Here is a 27,744-nt window from a genome sequence, read left to right on the forward strand (position 1 = left end):
ATTATTATTCATTAAAATATTCAGGTAAAAAATATTAAAAAAAAGTATTCAAAAGTGCATATATTTCTCACGAGAATTCCATGGAATAAAATAAATAAAAATGCACTTTTTTGTGAATTTTTGCAACTCAAAGAACTGCCCTAAATGCAACGACCCCCCTTTCTACCATCAAACACGTCGTCAGGGAAACCGCAATAAATTGCGCAATAATTCGATAATTGATTTCACCCCCGTAAGCTGTCGGATGAATATTTTCAAAACAATAATGCAACCGCTCTTCGTCTTCGTATTCATCCCACAATGAGTTTATTTTAATGCAAACAACTTACACTTCGAGAGTATTCTTTGGCTAGAGGAAGTAGACTGGTTCGAGAAATCATAATACATTAATCTTGACTAATCTCACATTGGCAACAACGTTCCCAAATGCCTACAAATGGAGCAAATATTCGTAAAAAGGTGACGTACAGCGATAATAGAATAATTTAAGAGTGCGACAATCGCCAAAACTCGTCCGGATGTACTGCCATTCCCCGTTTGAGTTGAGTATTTTAGAATTCGGTTACAATTTCCTCCTCTTCGTGCCGTCTAATCGGATCTCCCTTCAGTAAGGCGATTATCATGCTGAAAAAAAAGTATATAAAAGCACATTAGAAAGACGAACCTAAAAAGGATTCAGGATGCGTTCTCCTGCCCCACTCACCAGTACAGATAGACGAAGAAGATAATCAAATAGAAGCCCAATCCGATCATCGTGTCCCGCAGGTGCTTCTTCACCATGCCACGGTTGTGGATTTCGGCCGGATCGTAAATGCCAATGTTGCCGGCCGGCACCCGGTACTGCTCGTACACCAGCCACCCCACCATCGGCAGATTCACCAGACAGAGCATCCAGTGCCCGTGGATGAGCAGCACGAACGTAAGAAAGGCGTGTGCGGCCAGCTTCGGGATGGACCAGAAGTTCAGCTTCGAGCAGCATTCCTGTGCGTTCAGATAATCACATTCGAGATCGGACAGTATAATCAGCTAATAAAGAAAGGGATGTGTTAAGGAAATTGGCACCGCTGTAGGTGTAGTTGGCACAATAAAGTTAATCGGTCGGTTTATGTTGTGTAAAAGGATACGTAGTAGATCAGCAGGAAAAGGATAGCGCCCGTGATGAACAGCGCTAGCGCAAAGACCAACGTTTCGGGGAACATGTTTTCTGCGGCACCGGGTTGTCGTATTCACAATCACTTGCTGGCACTTCCCGCACTCTCACTGGCGCTAAACAACGCAACTTTCATACATCTTTCCCGCAGGGAGGAAATACTTAATATGGAATACTTAATATGGAAGAAATTTTGCTTTTTGCCGCAGAGCGAGAATTTTGTTTGCTCCCTGTCGGCTGGTTTGTTGTGACAGTTCGGGCTTGTGAACAGAGTGACCAGAAATACCGATTTATCTGTATTCCTACCGATTTTTTATATGCCTACCGATTCACAGATGACCGCCCTAAAACTACCGATTTTCCATTTATCCTACCGAAAATCACAGATATTTGATTTTTCGTTCATTTAAGCTTAATCTGTGGCGCTTGGGATGCTGTTTCAAGGCTTTCTAACCTCATTTGTTACTTATCGCGCTGATGCACGTTTGTTTGCCTGGCACTTTTTATCTGTTAAAATTTAATGTTCATAATAATTAGAAAATGTCAGTTGAATGGATTCCGAGAATTGCTCGTCAAAGAAAATCATTTAAATTTGAATTTGCATTTTGCTGTCGGCGGTTAAAGCTTACCCGACAGACAAAGAGAATGAAATTTCCAGGCGAGGGGTAGGTAGAAACACACGGTGGGGGTCCGGCCCATGATCGGATCCGAAGTCCGTTGTTTTGGGCTGAAAATTAAAAATGGCGGATGGAGCGCTACAACAGAGAGAATGCGCTCTCTTGTTCCTTCTTCTTTTTTCCGGCAGCCGCTGCCGGTCAAGGCCTGCCTGTACCCACTAGTGAAGTGAGCCTGGCTTTCAGTGACTTATTGCTACCATAGCAGGATAGTCAGTCCTACCTATGGGGGGTCGGTCTATTCGGGGCTTGAGCCCATGATGGGCATGTTATTACGTCGTTCGAGTTGCCACTGTACCACCAGACCGGCGCTCTCTTGCATGCCTTTAAAACACACGAGACGCTCTCACTGAAAAGAACGCTCGCTCGCGCTGTTTCATTGTATTTTCCTTATACCCCTTCCTTTCCGTTTCTTTCGGCATGCGCTGCGCTGAATTGGTACCCCACTTGATTCCAGCGAGTTGCTGAACCCCCCTCCCGCTCGTTTCTTTCTTAGCGCGCTGTGCGCTTCCCTTTACACGGACCTGGTGCACCCGAATCAAAAGAAAAACTTTAACACATCAAACATGGTTTATAAATATTTTATCACTTTTATTGCGATTTAAACGCACAGTTTAATTCATAGCTTCACACAATCTTACTTCAAACCTCACACATTATTTATAAAAGACGCACACTTTTTCATTCTCTATGCTAGTAGGGTAAAAAGAAATTGATCGTTAAAATAATGGATTAAATTTAAATGGTTGCGTTCTCAACAGTGCTCCTGCCGAAATCTGCCAATATAATCTGGCCACACTGCTTGTGAAGGGATGGGATGCACAAGGTGAAGAGAGAGCGTAACATGTGATGGCAGGAAGAACATCGTCTTTAAATACCGTGGAAATAAAGAGTTTGCGATGTTCTTTTAGCATCGCGATGAATTGCATTGCGTTGGAGCTAGTGGTGGGAGCTCGAAATAGGACTTACCCGATTCCGATTCCGTATTCGGTATCAGTATCAATTCTGGAGCTGATTCCGGAGCTGATTCCAGAGTCAATTCCGGAGCCGATTTCGGAGCGAAATCCGGATTCGATTCCGGAATCGAAATAGGTTCCGGAAACGGTATCGACCTATCGCCATTTGTTCCGGTGACAGAATCAGAGCTCCAGAATTAGAATCAGTTTTTGAATTGAAATAAAAACTTTCAATAGCGAAAGCAGTCCGGGAATCCTCATGAGAATGGATCGTTTACAAGTAAATTTTAATTCTTTGTGGTTATCAATACGTAGCATCATTGGATCCAAACGTCTCTTCTTATGGAGATGCCGAAACCGATTCCGATTTCAGAGCCGATTATGATTCCGAAGCCATTTCCGGAGCCGATTCTGGAACCAATTTCGGAGCCGTTCCCGGAATCGATTCTGGAAACTGGGTCCGGACCTACTATCCGGAATCGATTCCAGGAAAACTTCGGAGCAAGCCGGATTCGATTCCGACGAAAACTTCACTTTCTCCATCACTAGTTGAATCGAAATGTGTTGATAAAATAATTAATAATTTAAATCACATAGGAAATTGATGTAGTTTAATTTTTTCAAATTATGATAAAGCAACATATATATAAAAATTCAATACATATTTCATTTGTAACAAGATTCAAAAATATGAAAATTTTATTCGAAATAGAATAACGAAGGGAGAGAGCATGGCTATGGACACTGTAAAACACACGAGATTAGCTTAGCGTCACGTTGTTCAGCGTGTGCAACGCATGGCCATCATGCCCATCCCTTTTGTTTCCTTTCAGACAGGTCAAGTCGAAGTACGTCGAAGATTCATTATAGCTAAGGGAAAGGGAGTAGTATGCGTAGGTAATGACTTTCCTCAAAGGACTTTACGCAAAAGGCATGAGAAACTTAACGGATGGGAAAAGGTAACACAAGTATGCGCGCCCCTTTTGTTGCTTCAACTAGCAGCCGCACGAGTTACGTTTTTAAAAACAAAACAATAGCCTACACTCTAATACACAAACGCAAGCGCGCGCGCTTTCGCCATTTGCGCGGTGTTTGCAATCAACCGTTTTTGCTGTACTGGCGTTAACAAGCAATAAGTTTCAAGCACGACCCGGAACACACACACACACACAGCTCAGTGGAGAAGCTACGCTTTTACAGGTCGAGCAGCACGGGTTTCGTATCCTTGGCACACTTTAGTATCGAATGCATTAGCTTGACGAACCCGGTGTCTTTCGGTTTTTCGAGCCCGCGCAGCAGTCGGTTCTTCATGACCGCCACAAACTCACGATTGCTTAGCTGGCCGTCCACTGGAAAGGAGAAAATTAAAAGAATATTAATTTCAATGCTTCACATAACGACCCCAAACAACGTACTGTTTTCATCGAAAATCGTAAACACAACATCGATCACGTGGCTAGAAAGCTCCACCAGCGCCACCGTCCTGGCCACGTGCTTCAGCGTCTCCTGGTCAATCGATGCGCCCGCAATGTGGTAAAACGTTAGCGCCGTGTCCACGTCGTTGATGTTGTTGAGAAAGTGGAAAAAGTTCAGATAATCTTCCTTCGAAATGCCCGAACCATGATCACGGAACCTGCAAAAAGGACGATTTGGTTAAATTAATTCCAATCCTGCGTTATTTATACCAAAACAATGCTCCACATACCGCTTCTTCACGCGCTTAATCTTCTTCACCTTCTTCTTCTGCGGGTAGCCGGCGTACGCAAGCAGCAGTTCCGCAAAGTCCGCCTCGCTGATGTTACCATTTTCGTCCGGATTTTTGCGCAAAAACTCGAGCGTCAGTATTTCACGCTGCAGCTGCTGCTGGAAGTCGAGAAACTTCTCGATCGTCAGCTTCTCGTCGTTCTTCGGTCCGAAGAAGTACGTCGTCAGGGCTGAATTAACACCCTACATTTTGTGTACATCAAACAGAAGACAAAAAACCCCGAACAGAAACACACACAAAAAAACCGCAACCAAAAAGGAGGGAAAAAAAACAAAAAAAGAAAAAAAAACAACCGTTAATTCAGCATCAATCTTTACGATAGTAAAATTACTTTTTTTACTTTAAACGTGTTGCCCGTGTTCGCGTGATCTCTGTGTCTATTACCGATACTCGTTTGCTGGCGGATCAGATTCGCCACCTTTTCGAACTCCTCGCTGTCTACGTCACCGTCCCCGTTCAGGTCGAACATCCGGAACGCGATCTCAAAGTGGCGCCGGGATGCTGTGGATGGGAGAAAGATGCAAAAAGAGAGAAAGAGAGAGAAACAGAAAATGGGAAGAGAGAACACGTTTAGTAATGTTTGCAAAATTAACTCTAAAGATAAGAAATTGAATGTAAAGTGAATAACATAGACCATATAAAGATAAACAACACAAAGTAGAGAACGTTCAAGTAGAAGAAGTAATGTGATATAAATAATTGTACTTTACATAATAAGAAAAAAAAAACAACATTTAAACCTTCTATTTAGCGAGTAAAGGAGGAATAAAAGAAAGTGTAAAAACCTATTATCTACAATATTGCCTCAACAAGTAGGACAGGTATAAAAGAAAAGTTTCGCACACACACTCGAACGCAACCATACACATATAAACACAACCTAATGCTGCTCTCCCCATTCATCCTGATCGATACCTGATTTTAGAACGTTTCCTGTGTGTTTGATGATGCTTTAAAAAGTATCCTTAATGAAAGAGAGAGAGAGAATGATAAACAAGACAAGCAGCCACAGCCCAACCTACAGCCCTTGGAAGGAGCATGAAGGGCAGCACACACGGAGCGCAACAGCTTTGGCAATAATAACTCTTTCTACACGCTACGCGGCTACATACAAACCCACAGCAGCAACAGCAAAGCGCCGGCACAGCCACAAAGCTTTCTATAACCTGGTCTTTCTCTCTTTCTATCTATCTCTACGCGAAACATGGCAGCAGGTGGTAGCAGCGTAAATGGTTCAAAAATTGCTATATTTTCTGCCTATTCCTGTCCGATGCACAATGGGCAGTTCAGAACGGATTTCGGGATGAAATTATTTTTGCAGAAATTGTCAGTTTTTATAGGTTGTAATCAATTACTATGATAGTACATTACATTTAATATGTAGTTTACATCCGTACCACCAGGTGACGCTATATAAAATAGCGTTTTAAGGGAAGCTTCAACATATTCTTTAATTTTGTGTTTTTTTTCTTTCTTTTATTTGTTGTTTCAGATGGTATAAACCATTTCAACAAATACTGTAATGTTCCATACTATATGAACAAAATCTAATAATTTTGAATAAGACATACATACACAACTGAGGTGGATGCTATTACACGCTCCTGACGTCTATTTCTCATTTCTAAATAGATGAATATAGGCATTAAAATAATAAGATAGAACTTCTTCTTCTTTGGCACAACAACCGCTGTCGGCCAAGGCCTGCCTCTGTACCCACTTAGTTAAGTGAGCTTGGCTTTCGGTGACTTATTGTTACTATAGCAGGATAGTCAGTCCTACGTATGGGGGCACGGTCTATTCGGGACTTGAGGCCATGACGGGCATGTTGTTAGGTCGTACGAGTTGACGTCTGTACCACCAGACCGGCCCAACATTACAGGTAGATTAAAAAAAGTAGTTCCCAAATGCGTAATGAAACGCAGCACACGTTGTTCGTCCTTGAAGACTAAAATTTTAAGTCTGTTGATTTTAAACAAAAGGGATATCACAATATTCATAAAATACTTTTCTAAGTGCTGTACTAGCTTCAAAGCGGATAGTAAAACTAAAATACTGATGTTCTTAGTTTAGTAACTTTCCGAACAAATAACAGTTAGCAGCACTTGTTTCAACGATAGCTACAAACAAAGTATTAACACCATTTGTAAAGTTAAACTCTTTCTGTCTGTGTTAGCACGTTTAGCTACTGATAATGAACTGATCAACGAATCAGAGGAATACAGCGCATTACATAAAATATCCTTCTGGTTGCAATTTATTTCTAGCAAAATATTCTTTATAGCATACTCAGTCCTTCTATTTAATTTGTGATGACTTGGGAGTTTCTTCTTCCAAGACCATGAATGGTGCATTCATAGTGTTTTCTTGTCATGGAAGATACCTATAATTTTACAATTGTTTGACTTACATAAGTCCATAACCTGGGGTAGGACCAAAGAGTATGTGGTTCTGGTTTGCTTTATTATATTTAATAATAAAGTTAGGCTAGAATACAAATTTACACATTAGATAAGTACATGAACCAAATCCTAGATATACAGCTTACGAAATGGAAATTAAAGGTGATCAAAGGCACCTAGAAATTATGTTTGTAGAATACACGAAATCCGCTACACTAGGTACCTATAGATCAACTTAATTACGCATGTGCCTGTTTTTAGACAAAGTTGATGTAAACAAACTTCAATAAAATTCGCATTCGCAAACTTTGGCAGAATGTTTCTTCATAGATTGATAGTATATATATATTACACTATCATATGATAGATATATGAGACGACGCCACTCGACGAACATTCCATTATGGCATTAAATCAAATTTTTTATGGATAAAAATGTTCAGAATGTTTTTTCAGTTTTTATCATATTTTTTTTTCAAAATTTTGAATAAACTGAAAAACCTCCACTATATTCATAAAGTTGACTAAATATCCTTTTAAACTAGCATAAATTTATCAAGATCGCTTAATATTCAAAAAAGTTACAAAGGTTCAAAGTTTTCCAAAAAAGTGAAGATTTTTCTGCGTTTTTTAAACAAGTTCTAACTTTGAGAGCTCCATTGTAGAGAACCAGAAAATATAGAGAGCTCATATTTGGTATTTTTTTTTAGTTTAGCCCTTAAGACTGAAACCTATTCTTCGGAAATGCATTGTTACAAAGTTGATTTTATTAATTTCATTCCGGCAAATGTCCATTGTGCGATGGTGTGCTGTCCGAGCGAGGTCGTCCAAGGGAGCGTAAGCGCGTTTCGCGACCGTGGAAGCGGACCGTTTTTGAACGGGGAACCGGAAATTGCCTCATCTGCTACTACAACCGACCAGTTTCCGTTGGCCGAGAATCGAAGAACACGGACAGGAGCGGCACCTACCACAACTGCTACTACTACTACGGCTCGTTTCGGTCAGTTCCTTTGCATGTTACGCGAGAAGTTCGCTGCCAGAGGGCGTTGAATTTAATACACACTCCCCCCCAAAAACGACCTCCTGTTGGGTTTGGGTATAAATTTCCTGCAAGCATAAAATTACTCATCCTTCGAGCCTTGCAGCCGAGTCGTTTTATGCACACACACAAAAAAAAGCCTTGCCTTGCAGTAAGAACACCCGATGAAAAACGACCCCGTCCTCCTCCGTCGGTCAACAAGGAAAGCATCCGACGAGCGCGCCCCCGTTTTTGTCCTTGGAAGCATTTTCTATTTTTAGGCTTCCTTTTAAGGACACACTACCAGGACATACATTTGCCCGAGCGCAGCAGTGTAGTGTTTCCTGTTTCCCGTGCTGCTATAAGCGCGCTACAAACAACAGGAAGGATGGATGGATGTGTGGATAAATGGACGAGGCTCAAAACCTCAAAGCCTTTGCAAGCTATTGCAAGGCTTCGGCTTCCGTCTTCCAATCCCAACTGCTCGTCACAGAAGTAGGACAGCAACAAAAACACAGCAAAATGCAACAGAATGCAACGGGTTTAAACAAAGAGGAAAACGTAGCAACACAAAGAAGTAGCACATTGGTGGGTGGGGATGGGGGCTGACATTCAACCGGGTGGTTCCGGGGTATTGCCGTCCGGTCGCACCGAACTGGTACACCGCGGGCCAACAAAAACAAGCGGAAGCAAGGCACACATACTCACACGCGGAGAGCCATGGTGCGCTTGTGTTGGTTTTCCGTTTCCTTAACAGCCGTTTGCCTTATTTCGAACGTTGTCGACGGATGGTGTGCCTGTGTGTGTGTGTGTTTGGAATGCATGATAAGAGAAGTGCAATCGTTAGTAAATATATACACTCACACACACAGGAACGTGCGCGCGTGGTGACGCGCATGACGCTCCTTTGAAAGCGTGTCGAATGATGGAAAAGAGAACCTTCGTACACTACAGAGCCAAAAACAAATACCGAAACGGATGTGCACCTCCACTATAAAAACGGAGGACATACGTCATTCGAATGGCATCGGTTCGACGATCCTTTTTGGCATCGACGAGGAGAGGAGGGCTCAAAGCAAAACAAAACCCCCCTCTTCATACAGTAGTGGGATCCATTTTTTTAAACTTAAACCCTTTGATGACATCAAGCAGGGGGTCTGGAGGGACATCAGTCTTCCGACTGGGGGGGGGGGGGGTGTGAGGCAAAAGCATTCCAGGAATTTCGCGCGCGCAGGTCTCAATCGATACACGATGGAGACGCCCGGTGGCTTGTTCGCGCGACAGCTGGCTGGTGCGCGTGGCGGAGGAAAGAAAAACATACGCCGGAAACCGAGAGCAACGAGTGCAAATGGTGTGCGCAAAAAAAGAAAGAAAGGCAAGCATGGTCACTAGAGGGAGCAAGAGAGAGAGAGAGAGAGAGGAAGAGAGGGAGTGTTAAGAGAGAAGCAAACTACTAGAATGTTCTGGTAAAGCATTCTGGTTGCCGATTTATTTTCGGAACTGATTAACCGACACACATCATAGTTGTGTGTGGATGTGTGTGTGTTTTTTTTTGCCCCAACGGTATGCCTGGAATGTGGAAAAGGATAATGGTAAAAACGTGTCTCACTTATAATGGTGATAATGGCACAGAGAGCATGCCGATACAATCCCAAACTAGCAACTGTGTGACAGGGTTAATCACGTTATTTAATAGACACAAACAGACACATTTTTGGTATTTTTGTGCCAAGCTGTTCGCATGGACATAGAATAGTAATATCTCTAACGCAATGGTGCCAAATTAGCGAGGCATCATTTTCGAGATCGACATTTCCACCAGCCTTGAAATGAAATGAACTTTAAAACGCACTGCGCACAACAGTGCAAACCAAAACCATCATCAATATTGTGAACCCCCTGCGGTAAAATATTGCCCCACGTGTATAAGCGAGCGCAGCCACGGTGGTTCCACCTCAGAGCGATGGGCGGACATTGATGATTTGAGTTTCAATTTTTTGTCATTAATCGTTTGTATATTTTTATTCTTTGGGTGTGCTCTTTCACTGTGCTTTGCTTTGCTTTGTCATCCAGATGGCGCCACTGTACCAAAGCAGGAAAACGAAAGTGGAGTAACACATTTGACGATACTTAACACACACAAAAGAGTGTAATTCCTGGGGGAAAAATCAGTTTCATCAATTGCAAGTGAAAGAGGTGAACGAGGTGAAAAACGAGGAATCCTAATTCAAATGCTTAAAACTTCCAAAGGAGTAGCTAGGGGCAGCTGAAATTTAGAGGAATAATTAACACCATGCCTTGCCATGATTCAATGACTTTTAATTTTAACTGCATGAGAGTGTAGGAGAAGAAAGGCGAGATCATTTAACTTTCAATAAGCTATTTTAACTTATTGCGACACTTTTCATAAACATTCAATTAACAATCAATAAAGCTAAACTTTGGAAAAGAGACCGTGAAAGAAGGGAGAGAAAAAAACCTATCCAAATAGCTGGTTTGCCGACCGTTGTTTTGATACAACTAAAATCGAAGCACTGATATAAAACCCCCACCAGCGGCATGTCTCACAAACTAAAGGATAAAATTGAAAGAAATTTTGAATTTATACTACAAACAGTCGTTGCTGCTAGATTTTTGTTTCTATAGCTCACCTATTTTTGTCTCTAAGGCACCAATTCTTGACAGTGCGCATCTATTGTTGTCTCAGAGCCATCAATTTTGGACGGCAATTCAATTGCTTTGTTTACCGTAATGTTAATAACGTTTAGTAAGTTTAACGTAATGTCTAAAACTGTGTGTTCCAAAATGGTTGAATTGAAGATCATTAGTTAGTATTTTCATTGATTGATTCATTCATTGAGCCATTTTTATACGAATTTTGGAAGTTTTTATGGAGTCAAAAACAGTTGGTATGTACTTGCAAATGTAAACAATGAATTTAGAATTAAAAAAAACCTTTTTTTTCTGCCAAAACAAACAATCAATTTACACGATTTTTAGTGTTCTTATGATGTTAAATTATAATTGTCATAAATCTACTTTAGTACCTTGTAAATTTATCATGATTCCTGCAAGAGTCATGAATTGAAGACGTTGACACTAAAATACGTGAGTTTGGGTTGAAAAATTGCTGCGCACTGGCAAAAATTGACGACTTAGAGGCAAAAATTGGCGTCAACTACTACTACTATGCTACCGGGTCGGTATCGTGGTACAGTCTTCCACCCGCACGACCTTACAAAATGCTTGTAATGGGTTCCAGTCCCAAATGGACCGTGTCTTGATACATAGGACTGACTATCCTGCTATGGGAAAACCAATAAGTCACTGAAAGCCAAAGTCCACTAGTGGTACAGACAGGCCTTGACCGAAAACGATTGTTGTTCTTTGCCATAGAAGAAGAAGAAGAAGAAGAAGAAGAAGAAGAAGAAGAAGAAGAAGAAGAAGAAGAAGAAGAAGAAGAAGAAGAAGAAGAAGAAGAAGAAGAAGAACTATCCTACATTTAGTAAATCCACTGACATTTTAAATATTGCAATAAAACATTTTTAGGCTAATGTCCACTCAGGGACCATCGTGCTCAGGTCGTCGCACGCAAAAACAAACCGCCACGTTTATGATACGACGGACGGTCCCGCGCACATAATTAGAATCGGGCCCACAAACATCAACAACACGAACAAACAACACCCGTGTTTTGATGACATGAAGGGGCTGGCCGTCTTTGCTGGGATTTGTGTATGCCCCGTCATCAAACTAATCATCATCGGCACAACGAACAGCACCCAAAAGTGGGATCCCGTCGTGATTCCCAGCGCTGTCGCTATACACACTCCCTCGTGGGAGATACTACAAACACTCCCTCGTTGCGGACGAGGAGAGGAGCGTCCTTCAAGGGGGCATGAGAGCATGACAGGCAACGGTAGCACGATACATGCAAATCCTTCCCTTAATTAGTTCCAATCGTTTGCAGCACGCACGGACAGAAGAGCGTACCTTTGCTTGGTATCTCTCTTCGCCGCCCCTCCCCAAGGAGAGTGTCAATTGGTTTAAGCGACCGGACGACAGACAGGCACAAGCACACACACACACACTCACACTTCATTGACGAGCGAGCATTGAGTTGGGCCAAAAAGTCACAAAATCGTTTCACAACGTCACAACGTCAATTCTTACACCCAATTCCTACTATTGAATGGGGTTCGACAAACAATGGGACACTCTCCACGCTGCATTCTTCCCTTTCCTCCCCGCCCAGAACCTATCGCTGAGCTGATAATTTATGATTCGTGTCCATGCACTGGATTTGTGCCAACTTCAAGAGCCAAGTAGTACAAGCGGACCCGATCCGGCTCCCCGAAAATCCACCCCAAGTATAAAAAAGAACAGACACTGATCGAAAGTGAACGTTTTGACCAGCGCCAGCACCCATTCTTACCCGTGCCTTGCCGGATGCCAACACACAAACGAGCCGACAGACGCGAGGCGCGCGCGTTCTCATTTTTGGCTGCCAGCCCACCGAAAAGTGGCGCCAAAGTGTTGTCTTCGCGTTGCAAGTGTGGAATGAGGGGGAATAGAGAGAGAGAGAGAGAGAGAGAGAGAGAGAGAGAGAGAGAGAGAGAGAGAGAGAGAGCTTTTTTGGGCTTTTTCGCGCCTCTTCCTTTGTCTCGAATGCCTGCCAGCCTGCGAGTGCCATCCTGTGAAGTTGGCCCGATGGTACCGCTGGTGCCAAAAAACGTGACAAGGACAAGATACTCCAAACGCAAATGCCCAGTGCGTGTGTGTGTGTGTGTGTTTGATAGAGGGGGACACATCGGCCGGGTAGTGGTCTCAGCTGAAAGGAGGAACATGAAGCTGTTTCGCGTGAAGAGAGAAAGTGAATGCGCTAGAGCTTTCATGCGCTTTTGGGTCGGCTTGCTTCCACGAAACACGCACACAGAGAGACGCTTCTACACCTTCACACACAAACGGACGTTTTTCGCTGTTGATATCGTGTCCTTTCCTGCTACGGAGGGAAAACCGTTCCTTTCTACAGCACAAAAGGAAACACATCGAGCGTGTAGTATTGGTGAGTTCGCGTCCTCTTTTATGTTCGTGTGCCTGTGTGTGTGTGTATTGGTTGCGCTCTCGGGGATAAAAAGGATCTCCGGATATCATTGTGTGCGTGTTCGCAGCAGGATACATACACAAAAGAGCGCACCAAAAGGCTGGTGCTGGTATATACGCAAATATTGCAAAACTGGAAGGCACAAACACACACAAACACACGGACAGGCGGACGGAACGGAACGCCGGAGCGCTGCTGACGCGTTCGAACTTCGGTCCCTGGTGCTGCATTCAACAAGGTGGTGGCATTGGCTGCACAACACGTTCGAAGAGTGGGCAAACACGCTCTCCCGGTCCAAGGTGGCTGGCCAGTGGAACAGTACAGAACAGGCAGACGAACCACACAGGTGTGTTTGGTGCGTCCGCAAGCCGTTCCACCAGCAACACCGTTACTGTGCGTGCGTGTGTGACGGTAAGCTGTGCCGTGCGGAAGCTTCCAGCGAGTAGTGGGTTGTACGCGTTATCATGTGTGGCAATGCTTTAGATTGCAATCGATAAAGGCACACACCACATCTTGAGTTCGTTTCGCTTTTTCTCTGAGGGAGGGTCTCGGACGATTAAAGTGCAATCAGCGATGACTCACGACGGCGCTCTGGTGGTGGCGTGGTAGCAGTAAGGTGCCAGTGCACAAATGGAAAAGCTTTTCCCTCCTGAAGAGTGTACTGGATGGGATGTTCTTCACAGTTCGACGGTTATGAGCGACGTTTTTTCCTCCCAATTGATAGTGTCTATCAGTGAGTGTGTGTGTTTTGATGAGTGTGCAAGTGTGTGCAAGCTTTGCGATACGACCAATCTCCACTGCTTCAGGACGAAGACGAATCGATTTGCGCGATTTGTGCGGTGATTGTGTGTTGTGATTTCATTACACCCGTACAAGGGCAAGCAAATGTTGGTGCAGGTGAAGGGAAAATTAATACGTTCTCCCCTCTCCGAGGAAGGTCGTAAAGGCTGATGAAATCTATGTACAATATTTCCTCCCCGCAGCATCGTTCTCTACAATCTCTCCTAGCACACTCTAAAATCTACTCAAAACGACAGTATTAGCAAGCGCGATTTTTTTTTTCTACTTATCACTCCATTTTGCTTTCCAATTAAAACACGGCAGGCACGGCAGTGTTTGCAAACAATTCAACCAAAACACGACACCCACCCCCAACCCGACACCGATTCACTTTTGCATCCTCCCCATTCTCTCTCTCTCTCTCTCTCTCTCTCTCTCTCTCTCTTTCTCTCGCGCAATATTTGTACCGCATGACATAAGTACAACGAGAAACATCCGGACGGAACACGGACACTAAAAACCCTACGTTTGAGGGCACAAACAAACAAACATTGGGTTTTAGTTTGTTGTGTGACGGACGGTGTGGACGGAGACACCGCCACCGCCACCGTTTCCGCAAGCATAACAAAAGGGACAGCCAGCGCTCGAGCAGTTCGCGCAACGTCGAAGGACGCGCGCTGAATAAAAACAAACAAACGGTCCCTTCTTTCCGCTCTTCTCTTTCGTTGCTATTCGTTTGTTATGCCCGTCCTCCTCGACCAAAAAAAAAAAAGGAAGCAATTCCCTCTGGTGCCAGACACACACGCACGCCTACCTATTCCTACTTAGTATACATTCCCACCCCGAGGGGATGGGATGGTACGTTTTTAATGACTCAATTAGTATGAAAACCTTTCATCACCGACCAGGACTGGCGGTGGAAGTTGTAGTCCCTACTGGAAAACTAAATTAAGCTCAGCTCACGGTCGGTGTTTGCTTCGTGGTTGGAGTGGTTCAGTTCTCTCGCTAGACAAGCCTCCGTGTGTGTGTGTTTTTTTTTTAATTTCGTAAAGTGAATGTTCTTTAACATTTGCTGGCGCTTCATGTAACGCTTTCTTTAACAGTAATGCATCGGTGAATGGATGTTCTAAAACGATAAAAATCATTGTAAAACAAAAGTATAATTCCTGCGCAATGTAAAACCAAAAAGTGTAAGTGAAAACAAGTGGTTACACAGCAAATCTTCCGAGCGTAATTTCCAAATGGTGCCACTGGTGTGCCGCCCCGGCTGGTAAACGCCCCAGCACCGCAATGTTTAGCAAATCCACCTTTCTGAAGGGAGCGGCTGGTGCGGCTGCAACCGTCCTGTGCCCCGGTGGGGCCACTAGCGGCAGTGGAACAGCAACGGTTAGCTCCTGTGGAACCAGCAGCAGCAGCAGCATTGCTGAAAAGCATCGTTTCCGCAAGATGGGCACGCTGCTACCGAGCCCGGTGAAGCTGTTCAGCAAACGGCGCTGCTACCTGTGCCTCAAGATAGCGATACTGGTCGTCGTGTTCGGGCTGTACTTTATGCTGCTGCTGCGCGAATCGATGAGCGCCCTGACCGGGTCGTCCTCCTCGTCGTCCGGCTCTTCCTCACCGTTCGCGTCGATGGCTTCGTTTGCCGCGCTGACGTCGCGCGGTGCAAAAAAGGCTGGCGGCGCCGGCAGCAGCAGCAGCAGCGGCAAGCTGGATGCGGTGAGTATCTGATGCGGTGTGCGTAAAGCTCAATTATCTCCGTACTGATCGGGTCCAACATCATCATCATCATCATCGACATTCTGAATATCCCCATACATAAATTACACTGCCACAGTCACACCAGTAAGCATTCCCAGCGTGCCAATCGCTCTCTGCGTACCTTCATCGATCAAGCCCCAGCCCGGCAGCAGCAGCTGCAGGTGAGGTAGACGACCCGAAAGGAAGTTTTTAAGACTTTTCTTGGACGGCGGGCCTTAATGGAAGCCCTTCCATTTCTAGTCCTATTTTATGCCCGCATACACTCTACTCTCTCATGTATAAACTAGCATCGTAATGTCCGTTAGTGTCCATCAAAAAGGATCAGGCACACACACACACACAAACACAGAGGCATCACAGGGAAGAGAGTATCGAAAAACACGACTCCACAGCACATAAAGCTTCCCTGTGCCGTTTGCCTGGTTCTTTGTAAAAACGATACACCGGGAAAGCCACAGCAGTTGGGCTGAACCGGACGAAACTGGGAAACGGACACACGCTAAAGCTCGTTAAATATTCAAATGCGAATTTCTGTCCCAAGCCGCTAAGGGAGGGGATGATCTTGCCCACCGAAGCAGGGGCCGCGGACGAGGCGCTCTCCTTGACTATGAGTTAGTTTGAATTGTTAAGCGAAATAGCAAGACGACCGCTCTTCTCAACGCAGACAGTTGATTGCAAACTGCCTGGCTCGGATAATGAATAATAGAATGAAACACTCACACACACATACAGCTCTGTGGTTGGTTTGCAGGCCTGATGGGTTTTTCCCCCGGCAGACGAAAGCCTCCATTCGCGCGCGCAATGAAAATGCAAAACTACTACACTTTCTTGCAATAGCCAAACCGCTTGTCTCGGCTGGCTGGCCCAACGGAGACGCTCTGTCGCGAGTATGAAAAGTTGATGGATATTTGCTCATTTCCTTCTTTCTTTCTTTTTTTTGTAGTGGCAGGACAAGCGGCACCATCACGGCGGCGGCCGTGCCAAGCAGCCGGGTGGTTCCGGCCTGAAGGGACCACCGCCCGGGGGTGGCAGTAAACAGCGGCATCAATTTCCACCGCTGCAACATTCGCCGGCCGCTGATGGGATGGGCGGTGCGGGGTCCAACCACTCCACCCTGAATCCGGTGTACGAGTACTCGGACGAGATGAATGCCGCCGCCGAGACGGACTTTAACGAGCGGCGCATGGTGCTGTGGAACGTTTGTGCCGAGCACCGGATCGTAGGGAAGTATCCGCCGAATGCGTGGGAATTTTTCATCTCGCCCGGGCACGGCATTGCCTGGTGCAACATCTTCAAGGCGGCAAGCAGCACCTGGATGTACTATTTCAACATACTCGGTGAGTGAGCTTGGGACCAAAAGGAGGAGTAAAATGACATTAAACGGCTTACCCCCAACAGGAGGATACAGTGTGCAGTACCTGCAGCGGACGAAAGCGTCACCGATCGATCTCGCCCGGAAACGGTTTCCCCGACCCACCGCGAACGAGCTGAACGACTACATCTCCAACACGATCTCGTTCCTGATCGTGCGCGAACCGTTCGAACGGTTACTGTCCGCCTACCGCAACAAGCTGGAGGGTTGCCGCAACAAGTACTACAAGCTGCTCGGCGAACAGATTGTGAAAAAGTTCCGCAAAGCTCACCCACCGAAGGGAGTGGTAAGTGTTTTTAAATCATTTTTTTGCATCTCCTCTCAAAGTGGGAGAGGCTAATGCTGTGCTTCTTTCACAGAAACCACCCCACGGGCCGACGTTTCGCGAGTTTCTCGAGTTTCTCGTCAGCCACTACCGGTCGGGCGGCCGGTTCGACGAGCACTGGAGCCCGGTGTACTCGTTCTGTACGCCCTGCAGCATCAACTTTACGCTGATCGCCAAAATGGAAACGTTCCAGCGGGACAGCGAGTACATCATACGGCAGGCCGGGCTGGAGACGCTGCTGCTGAACAAGATGCCGCGATACAAGGCGCGCTGGATCACGAACCGGTCGACGAGCGACACCCGGAACCTTATACCGAGGTGAGTGTTTCGGAGTTCCAGGAAGCAGCAATTAGGAGAAAGCGTTTAATGGATTGTTTTGTCCTTCCCATTTTGGCAGATACTTTGCACAAATCGACGAGAAGCTGCTCACGGACGTGCTGGAGATCTATCAGCTAGACTTTGAGCTGTTCGGGTACAACAGCACCAAGTACTACGGCTACGTCCAGTCGCCCGATTACGGATAGCGTGCGACGACGACCCGGGGCAGGGGCAAAAGTACTTTAAAAGACTAAAAACTGAACAAATGGGCTGAATAGTTGAAAAGAAAGGCCACAGCTGGTAGTGTGCTGCCGGTCCCTTTGAGGACCAGGGCGATCTTTGAGGATTACGGTGCGTGTGTGTGCTTAAGGGTATATCTATTAGGCACCGCCAGCCGACCACCCGATTTGAGCGATGTTTAGATGTTTAGATAATTGTTTTAGAAATTCACCAAAGAAGATGAATGTTTTTTCCTTATACAACCAAAACAAAACAACAAAACCAAAGTATACACCGATATTTATACATTATACTTCATTCAAACCTGTGCGCGAGTGAGCGATCGCTCACCGCCATCTCATAGCCCTCCCAGTGTTTGAATATTTCTAGTTTTTCTTATATACAAATTGCTGCACTGCAAATCGTGATAAATAGGTTCAACTACCGCCGTGAGTGTTTTGCGTTACACGCCACCAAACTTAGGAATTTAGTTATAGCTTCAAAATTCCAATCCCTGCACCACTACTACTGCAGCTCCCTTGTGAAGTGTAAGGAGCGAGTTGAGTTGTTTGAACTGTTTAAGACGGTATATTTATGCTCTTATAAAAAGCATGCTCTTATTTAGCAAAAAAAATCCTTTAAACCAACCGAATAGAGCACAGCGCTGAGGCGATGGGAACGATTCGTGTGAGAGCTTATGGATTTTTAATCGTTAACTTTTTACCACCGGGCAACAACCACGCAAAAACCTGAGACAGAGTACAGATAATGCAACATTCTTTAGTGTCAGAATAGTCCATAGATAGTAGCCAGAATTAGCCAGAATAGACAGGATAGGAATGTGTGTGTGTGTTTTATTTTAGTCAGCATCTTTTTAGTAATGCTTGTTCTCCGCGGTTCGCTGCGATCACCTGATTGCTTTTCCAAAACGCTTCCCGTTCCAACCGAACCAGCAGCACCACCGGATAACGAAATGATGCAATGAAATGAAATGTGGTAGCGATGCAAACAACGCAAACAAACCTTTTGGAAGGTTCAAAGTGCCAAACAGTAAGCAAAACAAAAACAACATACGGAAAGCAGCTTAAATCTGCTTCACCCTTGAGGCGTGATGATAAACGTGTAGAAAAATAGGACGAGTTTGAAGAGAACGAATGTGCGCTTTCACGAAATGGACTGGCTGGTGTAGGGTAGAGAAACCACACACTGTACACTTCTGTAGTTTGCAAATCGAGCGTGAGAGATATTCGCACGGAGAACTTCTTGTTCCCTTCCCCCCTGGTAATGTCTACGTCCTAGAATAGGTGGCGAACTATTTACAACCCCAAAACAAAACAAAAAAAAAAAACGATTAATGAGGAACGGTGAGATGGTAGTAGCACGGAGCGGTGTAGTAGCTGCTCGATATACCCTGTTGTACACGTGGTGGAAATAATAATTATAATAAAGAAACACATTTACACGCTCGAACGGAAAACAACGGCACGAAACGAGAAAAAAAATGCGACAAACGAGACTAATAGCGGTGAAGGTAGAGCAAGGGAATAGAGAACTAGAGCGAATGAAAGAGCGCGAAACAGAGAGATAGATAGAGAGAAAAAGAGAAAGAGAGAAAGTCACATGAGCAAGGGATGGTTTTGATAAACATATTTAACAAACAAAAACGTTCGGAAAACTAAACAAATCAAAATTCTAAATTTTGACCCAATGTACTTGATTTACGTCTTTCTTTTCCAAAAATGCAAAAAAAAACGTGTCGTACCACTGTCGTGTATTCTCATCGTAAAATTGTAGCTAGAACGAGTTCAAGTGTGTGTGTGTGTGCGTGTATGTATGATCGAAAAAAAAGCCAAAAACAAACGTGTGTTGCGAAAAAGAAAAAGAAACTAAACCCACGACGAAGTTAATAAGTAGGATTGAAACGTTTCAATGAATGGAGGAGTAGGAAAGGCAAAAGAAAATGCAAAACTCGAAATGTAATCGTAAAACAACCTTGATGCTAGTGACTATATAAAAAAAACACTACACCTATATAAATATAAATATACATTAACACACATAAATGAAACTATGCAATGATGAAAAACAAACAAACAAACAAAACCATTTACAACCCTCTATCTTCATCTGTAAATCAATTTAACACTGTTTATGAAATGAAACAAAATGACAAAAAAACGTACAGAATTATAGTCCCCAGTTTAGAGAGTATATTTAACGCGCTCACTCATACACATACACACACAAAATATACAAAACAAATCATAAAAAACGTTACAACTTTAACCAACCGAAAAACGGTATGAAATTAATAAACAGGTTTATCTAAAAAAAAACACATGACAGTAAGTGGAAGTATCATTAGCAGCAAAAGAAGTTGAAAACAACATGAGAAAACGTTGCAGTAAAATCTAAACACAGAAAATATAGACGGAAAACGGAGGAAGAAAGAGAGAGAGAAATAACAAAGCAACAAAGGAAAGCAACAGAGAGTTTGCTAACCTGCTAAAACCCCCGACACATTAATTACACAACACGGTTCGTACATATATAGGATAAAAATACATAAAAAAATGTTTTCATTTCGTCGTTTGTCAAACTATGTACCTTTGAGATATTTTTAAAACAATCCCCCAAACCCAAAGAACAAATACAACCGATAACATATACAGAGATACAAACATTACACTGTAGCTGTTGGATGAAACGATGACGAAAGAACGTAGAAGAGAAGATAATTACACAATAAAGCACAACAGAGGTAAAAGTAGAACAGAGGACATTTACAACGAGAGTACATTACACTTTCCAGAAAGTCTACACTAAGGCGAAGAACCATAAAACCATAAACTCCATCATCAACACCACATAGACACACGAACGCACACCAAGAAATAGCAAACGGAAATAGTAGTAAAGCGGCAAAAGATATACCCACGGGGTTTCGTGAGAGCAAAAGTCAGTAGGCTACACTAAGTACACAACACATCACTGAACATCTACTGAAGCAATCGTCTTTCGATCGAATGCCGAGCACCGGGGCAGCGGGTCGATAGTGTGCGTACAGACACACACCCACACTCACACAGCATGATACATTTGGATAGACTGATTCAATAAAAGTTATAAAATATAGAGAAACCACTTGCAACCAGTTGTCGTCTACTTGTTTTTGGTACAATAATTGTGGTTTCTGTTGAATTTTTCGACATTTCTTTATGCAAAACTGGTTCGAAACCGTCCGATTACCGGTTTGAAAGGATGAAATTATAAGCACAACAATCATCATTATCATTTTCTACTTACTCGACAGAACGGTCAGCAGAAAGATGTAGTCGGAGAACGAGATCAGCCCGTACGCACCGAGCTTGTAGAAGATGCTGTCACTGTCCAGATGCAGATCCAGCCGGGTCGAGACGCTCTAGAAGAAGGGAAAGACGCGCCCGTGCGCACATTAGTTTGCCGTTTTGGGGGATGGGATGTTCGGTCTCTGCTGGCTACGTTTGTATTCACTATGTATATAAATATATATATATAAATTCCAAACCAAAACGGCAAAAAGGCTGAGCGAGACAGGCTTAAAGGCAGCGGGGAGCAACAGGGGGGGGGGGGGGGGGGAAAGGGAGCCCTTTTTAACTGGCGTGGGAAAGGATACGGGGAATTTGTTCGACAGAAAAGCAAAGCAGAATACGAGAAAATAGAATTAAAATCAACGTTTTATTAAATTATAATAGGAGAGGGAAAACATCTCCAAACGCAGTGTGGAATAGTAATTACGGAAAAAAAGTATGAGGACTAGGGGAAGGAAGGAAGTGTAAAAATCAGCGGATTTAAGGAGTGGGAAAAACAGGAAAACGCAAACCATTTCACCCATAAATACATCACATTAATAATTACGAAACGAAAATCTATATCGGGGCCGCTCGGACGTGCTCTGCTTGAACGAAGGAAATGTTTGTACGATTTTTGAGAGTAGTAGCTAATTTTGCTATTTTCTTTTGCATTCTCTGATCTTTTTCCTTTCTAATTACATGATTTTTTCCATCTTTTTCCTACAGAACCAAGCAGAACCACGAGATTTTGGTTTTGTTTTTGTTAGTATGTAGAAACAGTCTTAACACTAACTGCTAAACAATCGTTGAATGTACTATTGCAAAACATCACTAACAACGAGAACACCAACAACAGTGTGCAGTAGTTTTACTCCTTTGTTAATATCACACCTGGTTATCCTTACGCAAAAGCTCTTAAGTGTAAGTTTTACTGCGTTGCCCATCTAAACAGGGCAACACGCACAAACACAGCACACCAAAAAGGACGAAGGAAAGAAACATCGATTCATTGATCAGTGCCGAAAATCATGGTCCGATTAGAGAAATGTTTAAATTAAAGAGCGAGCGGTAAGATCCGAAAAAGGAAATGGAAAAATGGAGCAGAGTATGGAAAAGCAGGACTAAAATGTCCCAAATACCCGAAAGGGAGGCGATTGAGCGGTGAAAAATATCGCATGAATCCAATGGAGTCAATTAATTAGAATTTGAAGAAAAGAATGTTGCACAGAGTAAAAATGGCCTATAATATATAGCCTATGAGAAAGATGTGAGTCGGATTTAGCATGGTTATTACTGTTCAAATTTCGAGTAGAAAAAATAGCTCACGCACATGCAAGCAAGGTGTCAATTTAGTTCGTGCATTTTTAGTAAGCTTTTTTTTATCATTGCAACAGCTAGTAAAACATTATGTGCAGGCAATAGCGCAAACAGTTTGCTTTTATTTTTTCATAAAGTGAGGTGCATAAACCAATATTTTTATTTCATTTGCTGGTTTGATTCGCAAACCCTTCTGTCTGTGTTTATCTTTTCTGTAGAAGAACTAATAACGTTCGGCTTGTTAGTAGTGGTAGCAAAATAGCACATTAACTAAAGAAATACTAAATGCTATTCAGGTGCCACCTAAGAGACTGTTATTGTATATAATAGCGCCAAGTATAACTAAATAAAAACGATAGCATTCAAGTAACAACCACCAAGAGAAAAGAGAAAGAGCAAATGTTAGAGAATGGTAAGAAGGTAAAACGAACGAGAGCCAGCAAGAAATAAAAACACAACCGCTCTAACAGCATTCAACAATAGACAGAAAAAGTTAGATGTAAAATAGAGCACAATAAGAAAGAAACAAATAGACAAAGATAGTTAGTTAGAAATAGAAAGAGAGAGAGAGAGATAGTTGGAATAAAATAGTTTTGTAGTCAGCGAGATAAACAAGGGGATACTGGCTTTGCTTTTTTTATATTTCATTCGTTCGGGTTCGCGTCTGAGCGATCTTGAGCGAAGAGTGTGTGTTTATGCTTTCGTTTCGTTTGATTTTTTGCTTTAAATTCATCCCCAACTTTTTATGCAATACCTCTTCAATGCTCTGAAAGTACACGAAATTAAAAGTTTGATTGAGCATCAAAAGCAATAGATTAGTTAACATAGTGGTTCAGGCATGAAGTAGTGAAAGGGGAATAAGAAGTTTTGGACGAATGCGCTAGAGCGAGATTACTATTGAAATGTTTCCGTGAGCGTATAAACAAAAATGACACGAAAAGTAGTACCTAGCAAAAAATGTATGATAGCTTTAACGTTGCTTTATTTTTTGTTCCCAATAAAACGATCGTTATTTATAACTTTTGTCATTTTTTTTTCACTCATGTTTTGGCCAATTGGTTGATTAAAACGTTAAGTGTTAAGTGAAAATGGCCAGATGAAGATGATAAGTATGACGCATCGTATTGCGGAACTTACTCGATAGTGAAAAAATCAAATAAAAACTTCAAAATAGGAAAAAACATAGCATAATTATTTAGAAAATAAAACAATATTACATCAACACAGAGAGAGAAAACAGTTGTGTCCATTCTCAATGCGCACAGCAAAGATTGGCTTAAAACAAAGAAATAAAGCAATCAGATATAATGACAAAAAGCATTAAAACACATCTAAAATCTAAAATGAACGAAACGAAATGGCAAAACGAAGAAATAAAAATCAAATAACAACACTGGCTGGTAGAGAAAACACACGTTAGAGGTGGTGAGAAACAAAAAAACAGGAAAACACAATAAGGCACATAGAATAGATTTAGTTTATAAAACCAAAAGTAAAGAACAAATACATTGACTTCCTCAACTCATCTCATAAAACTCGAAAACGGAAAGCGAACAATTATCAAAAAAAAAAAAACAAGGGAAAGAAGATGAAAAGAAAAATAGAGAAGAGACAGAGTATGTGACCGGGTGAGGAAGAAAAGAGAAGAAACTACAAGAGCAAATTGACAATGTGGATAAACTGTCTCAAGAACAAAACAAGAAAAAACCGGGAAACAGTGGATGTACAGGTAGTGTACAGTGTCATGAGGCGAATGTGGCGAAAAAATATTCGACTCATGCCGATAAGTCGAAAGTGAATTGTAAAGTGATTGTACGTTCTAAAACTTGTGACACATTCTTGCATTATAGAGAGATAGGGAGAGAGAGAGAGTGAGTGTGACATAAATCGAGTTTTTTTTTCTTTGTATTATTAGCAAAAGTGTAGAGCACAGAGGTAAGAAGTGTGTCCAAAAAATGTAGATTTATTCATAAAAAATTGAGTCCAAAATAACTGAGAATAATCCAAGAAACTTGGTAATTGCATTGTATAGAGGTGAGATGTGTATGTGTGTGTATGTGTAAAAGTGTGTGATTTGTGAATTCTAAGTACATCTAGTGGAGTGGATTAAGTGGGACAGGGTAAGGGCAGAGAAAACAAAACGGTAACACTTACCTTCGCATCATACCGCTTGTACTGATCGAGTCCAAGTCCTGGCGAACGTGAGGGCAGGATACGGGCGCCACGGGTGTCATGGAGAAGAGTGTAAACAAATCAGTTAATATTACTATGAACAATTGAACACACTGCTGCCACGTGTTAACAAAGGTGTGTTTAAGTGAAGAGAAAAAAAAACGCTGCTTACATATTTTGCATTTCGTGGTGCAATTAAAACGATACAGAAAGCAGTTAAGCGGTTAAATCACTTTTTTCCATTTTGTCGCTTACAATAGGAAAAACATAGTTAGAGCGTGCAATTTAAATATAACTCTCTTATACAGTGCTTGCGGGTTACTCAAACTCAAAATCTTACAGTAGCAAAAAAAAAAACAAAAAAGGGGAAAAATTAAATTGTTAACAAATAAAACGGCACATTGAGCTACGACTACTAACTACTACAACGAGTAATTCCAAATACCCTCTGGTTGTTTCATTCCCGGTGTCATGCTAGTAAGGAAATCGATCGGCGTCATGAACACCTCGACGCCATCGTGAATGGTGGCAAAATAGCGGAACACCTTGTCGGGCGTGCTGTACTGACGGATCCGGTTCTCATATTCGATAATCTGCCAGGGGGAAATTTTTGGAGAGAGTAGTTTGACGACATAAGCGCAAGTTATGGTTGTCTGTTCAATGTAACAGGGGTAGGGATGATCAATGACCGGATGATGATCATGCAACAACTAAAAACAAAACTTATTGACATGGAGTTAGAACATTTTGGAACGGTTGGGGAATAAATTACAAAATTATAGAAAAAAAAACTCAAAAATAATAATCCAAATCGATATTTGAAAGAACAAGGATCCCTTTAACGCGAATCGGATTAAACCGTTTAACTTTGTGGAACAATTTTGGATCCATCATTTAGTTTGTATTGTAAGTATTACGTTCCTTAATTACGATGATTACCAGTTACCCCAGAACCAACCGCTACATAGTCGTAGCCCTCCTTTTTGAACCCTTTTGATGTCATGAATTATTAACTCAAACATTTATACAACATTCATCTCTCTTTGCTAGCCTATTACTACTACTTTTTAGCGTTTACACACGAATACACAAATGGCTATGTGTTTGTTAGTCGACATAATACACGTTTAGTAATCTATCAGTTCTCGAAGCCTTCTGACCGGTCTTGTATGTTAAGACCCTCTTAAGACTTGCACTCTACTCTACACGGTGGAAAATGTTAGTATCCATTGAGCCTAAACACACACACACACACACACACATCTGTTAACGTACGTATAAAAACGGATGAAAAATACAAATGAAAATGCAAAATTGCTGCCAACATTACCCTCCGGCTGTTTCATGCCCGGTGTGATCGCGCGCAGAAAGTCGTACGGTGTCATATAGACCGTGGACGTTTCGCCGTGTATCAGCTTGATGGTGGAAAAGTATCGAAACACTTTGTCCGCCGTAGCGAACGTGCGCAACCGGTTCTCATACTCGATGATCTTTGGTTTTGTACACGGCGGCAGCAGTTGAGCAAACACAGCAAACAGTACACAGCAAAAGGCATTTTTACATCAAGGGCGGTGATGGTGATCGTGGAGAGCAATAGAGAGAAAGAGCATGTGTCGGTTGACATTTACAGGCGGGCCCGTGCGCAGGAAGTGGACCACCACGCGTTGGGCGATTGTTTCGAAAGCGTGTGCGGTTGTGTGTATGTGTGTGCAATTCGGGATCGAAGAAGCAGAATTGGGTTGCGGTATCGACATCGACGGGAAAATCCAAACACGGATTTAAAGGTGTTCGTACGATTGGGTGCGACAAATAGAATAGATCGAAAACCGCACGACGTCCGCGCGCGCATCGAAGGATCACATAAAACGTAAGTGGGGTGAAAAAGAAAAATGGTAAAATAATCACAATTATTTTATAGATAACAAAACCAAAATATGATAAACAGTAACATCGAAACGATCGCAAAAGATAAAGGAGCGTTCGGAGGTTGTAGTATCCGAATTTGAAAAAGAAAACGATAAGCAAACGAAATTATAATTTTACGTTATATGCATGTATCGATGATATCTATTTTTGGGACTAGATAAACAAAGGGTGATCGTTCCAAGGGAATCATCTCGCAACGTCCGATTCCTTCCCATCCATCCATCACATTACCTTGCGATCGCGGAAACCGATCTTTTCCTTACGACTCTTCTTTCTGCCCTGTGCATCGACATCGCTTTCCGCGTCGGCATCTTCCTCCTCCTGCTCCAGCTCCTGGGTGCCGTTCTGCTTGCCCATCTCCACACCGACGTCAGCGTCCACCTTCGGCCAATTAATTGCAGCCCCGAGCCTGTCGCGGAAACGGAAAGAATACAAATCGATCAGCTGTATGGCATATCACAGCACAGCACTGCGCTGGCTTATATGCTTACTTCTTCCAATCCAGACACGAGCCCACCATCACGCTGCACAGGAACACGTAGAACAGCTTCGTGTACAGGGGTTCCTTTTCATGCTGATGGCCGAAATTTTTGTATCCTCGCTGGCGCTGCCGATTGGAGTCCTGCCAAGCAGTCCCGGGCACCACCAGCAGGGTGTGTTCGCCCGCCGCTCCAAGCCGTGCGGCCTGCGACGGTCCGCCCGAGAGCGTGGAAAGGAGTCTCCAGTGCGCCGGATGAATTCCATATTTTCCGGACAGCAGCACCGGATGAACCGGGCCTTTCGACAATCCACCAACACCACGGTTCAGCACTCCGGAAATTTGCCGCAGCAAGGCCATAGTCTCTCGCCTGTGTGTGTTTCACTGGTACGGCCGGATCGTTTGGGCTGTGTAGTAATAGTTACACCACATCACACGGTTAAACATACGAAAATTTCACATACAACACACGAAAAAGGGTTTTACCTTCACTGCCCCCCTAGAAAGTTAGGTTTAGATTTTGGCCCAGATTTTCAGATTGTCCTTGCGGACAACATACACACATACACGGAATAGAAGAAAAACACCTGGAAGTGATTGCCCTATCGAAAATAATCAATTTTTTGCACGTTAAAAATAGAACACCAACGAAAACATTCCCGATGACACTGTTGACAG

General features: G+C 43.1%; 3 protein-coding genes across 13 annotated transcripts; 1 reads left to right on the plus strand and 2 right to left on the minus strand.

Moving 5' to 3' along the window:
* Positions 1–283: 283 nt before the first annotated feature.
* Positions 284–1,404, minus strand: LOC121596227 (protein cornichon homolog 4). Its single transcript, XM_041920992.1, has 3 exons — positions 1,125–1,404; positions 704–1,026; positions 284–624 (listed from the first exon to the last, which is right to left on the minus strand). The coding sequence occupies exons 1-3, from the start codon at positions 1,197–1,199 to the stop codon at positions 552–554; spliced, it is 471 nt and encodes a 156-aa protein (XP_041776926.1). The 5' UTR covers positions 1,200–1,404; the 3' UTR covers positions 284–551.
* A 2,027-nt stretch (positions 1,405–3,431) lies between these two features.
* On the minus strand, positions 3,432–27,729 carry LOC121595669 (calcium uptake protein 1 homolog, mitochondrial-like). Of its 8 annotated transcripts, none has more exons than XM_041919804.1 (11): positions 27,553–27,729; positions 27,080–27,473; positions 26,820–26,997; positions 25,108–25,255; positions 24,645–24,682; positions 23,245–23,256; positions 21,148–21,262; positions 4,877–5,046; positions 4,486–4,727; positions 4,196–4,413; positions 3,432–4,129 (listed from the first exon to the last, which is right to left on the minus strand). In XM_041919804.1, exons 2-11 carry the CDS (start codon positions 27,424–27,426, stop codon positions 3,975–3,977), a joined length of 1,623 nt encoding a protein of 540 aa, XP_041775738.1. In that variant the 5' UTR covers positions 27,427–27,473; positions 27,553–27,729; the 3' UTR covers positions 3,432–3,974. The 8 variants fall into 8 exon arrangements, with proteins under 8 accessions (XP_041775738.1, XP_041775736.1, XP_041775742.1 ...); XM_041919802.1 differs by lacking the exon at positions 25,108–25,255 and adding an exon at positions 25,993–26,152; XM_041919803.1 differs by lacking the exon at positions 25,108–25,255 and adding an exon at positions 25,993–26,152 and having other exon boundaries at positions 3,433–4,129; positions 4,886–5,046.
* On the plus strand, positions 13,066–20,545 carry LOC121595671 (carbohydrate sulfotransferase 11-like). Of its 4 annotated transcripts, none has more exons than XM_041919810.1 (6): positions 13,066–13,480; positions 14,953–15,565; positions 16,551–16,944; positions 17,006–17,265; positions 17,339–17,622; positions 17,702–20,545. In XM_041919810.1, exons 2-6 carry the CDS (start codon positions 15,140–15,142, stop codon positions 17,826–17,828), a joined length of 1,491 nt encoding a protein of 496 aa, XP_041775744.1. In that variant the 5' UTR covers positions 13,066–13,480; positions 14,953–15,139; the 3' UTR covers positions 17,829–20,545. The 4 variants fall into 4 exon arrangements, with proteins under 4 accessions (XP_041775744.1, XP_041775745.1, XP_041775746.1 ...); XM_041919811.1 differs by having other exon boundaries at positions 13,066–13,462; XM_041919812.1 differs by having other exon boundaries at positions 13,066–13,415.
* Positions 27,730–27,744: the final 15 nt, after the last annotated feature.

The sequence above is a fragment of the Anopheles merus genome, chromosome 3R (genome assembly GCF_017562075.2).
Source record: "Anopheles merus strain MAF chromosome 3R, AmerM5.1, whole genome shotgun sequence".
NCBI lineage: Eukaryota > Metazoa > Arthropoda > Insecta > Diptera > Culicidae > Anopheles > Anopheles merus.

Bases quoted from the DNA above. Each gene is read 5' to 3' on its own strand.
- LOC121595671 (XM_041919810.1), top strand. From the start codon at position 15,140: ATGTTTAGCAAATCCACCTTTCTGAAGGGAGCGGCTGGTGCGGCTGCA. The intron at 16,945-17,005 runs GTGAGTGAGCTT...TACCCCCAACAG, and splicing joins GTACTATTTCAACATACTCG to GAGGATACAGTGTGCAGTAC. The intron at 17,623-17,701 runs GTGAGTGTTTCG...CCATTTTGGCAG, and splicing joins ACCCGGAACCTTATACCGAG to ATACTTTGCACAAATCGACG.
- LOC121595669 (XM_041919802.1), bottom strand. From the start codon at position 27,426: ATGGCCTTGCTGCGGCAAATTTCCGGAGTGCTGAACCGTGGTGTTGGT. The intron at 26,153-26,819 runs GTAATGTGATGG...ACAAAACCAAAG, and splicing joins TCGGTTTCCGCGATCGCAAG to ATCATCGAGTATGAGAACCG. The intron at 24,683-25,992 runs GTAATGTTGGCA...CACGTTCGCCAG, and splicing joins GGGCATGAAACAGCCGGAGG to GACTTGGACTCGATCAGTAC.
- LOC121596227 (XM_041920992.1), bottom strand. From the start codon at position 1,199: ATGTTCCCCGAAACGTTGGTCTTTGCGCTAGCGCTGTTCATCACGGGC. The intron at 1,027-1,124 runs GTATCCTTTTAC...TTTCTTTATTAG, and splicing joins TTTTCCTGCTGATCTACTAC to CTGATTATACTGTCCGATCT. The intron at 625-703 runs GTGAGTGGGGCA...CTTTTTTTTCAG, and splicing joins TTCTTCGTCTATCTGTACTG to CATGATAATCGCCTTACTGA.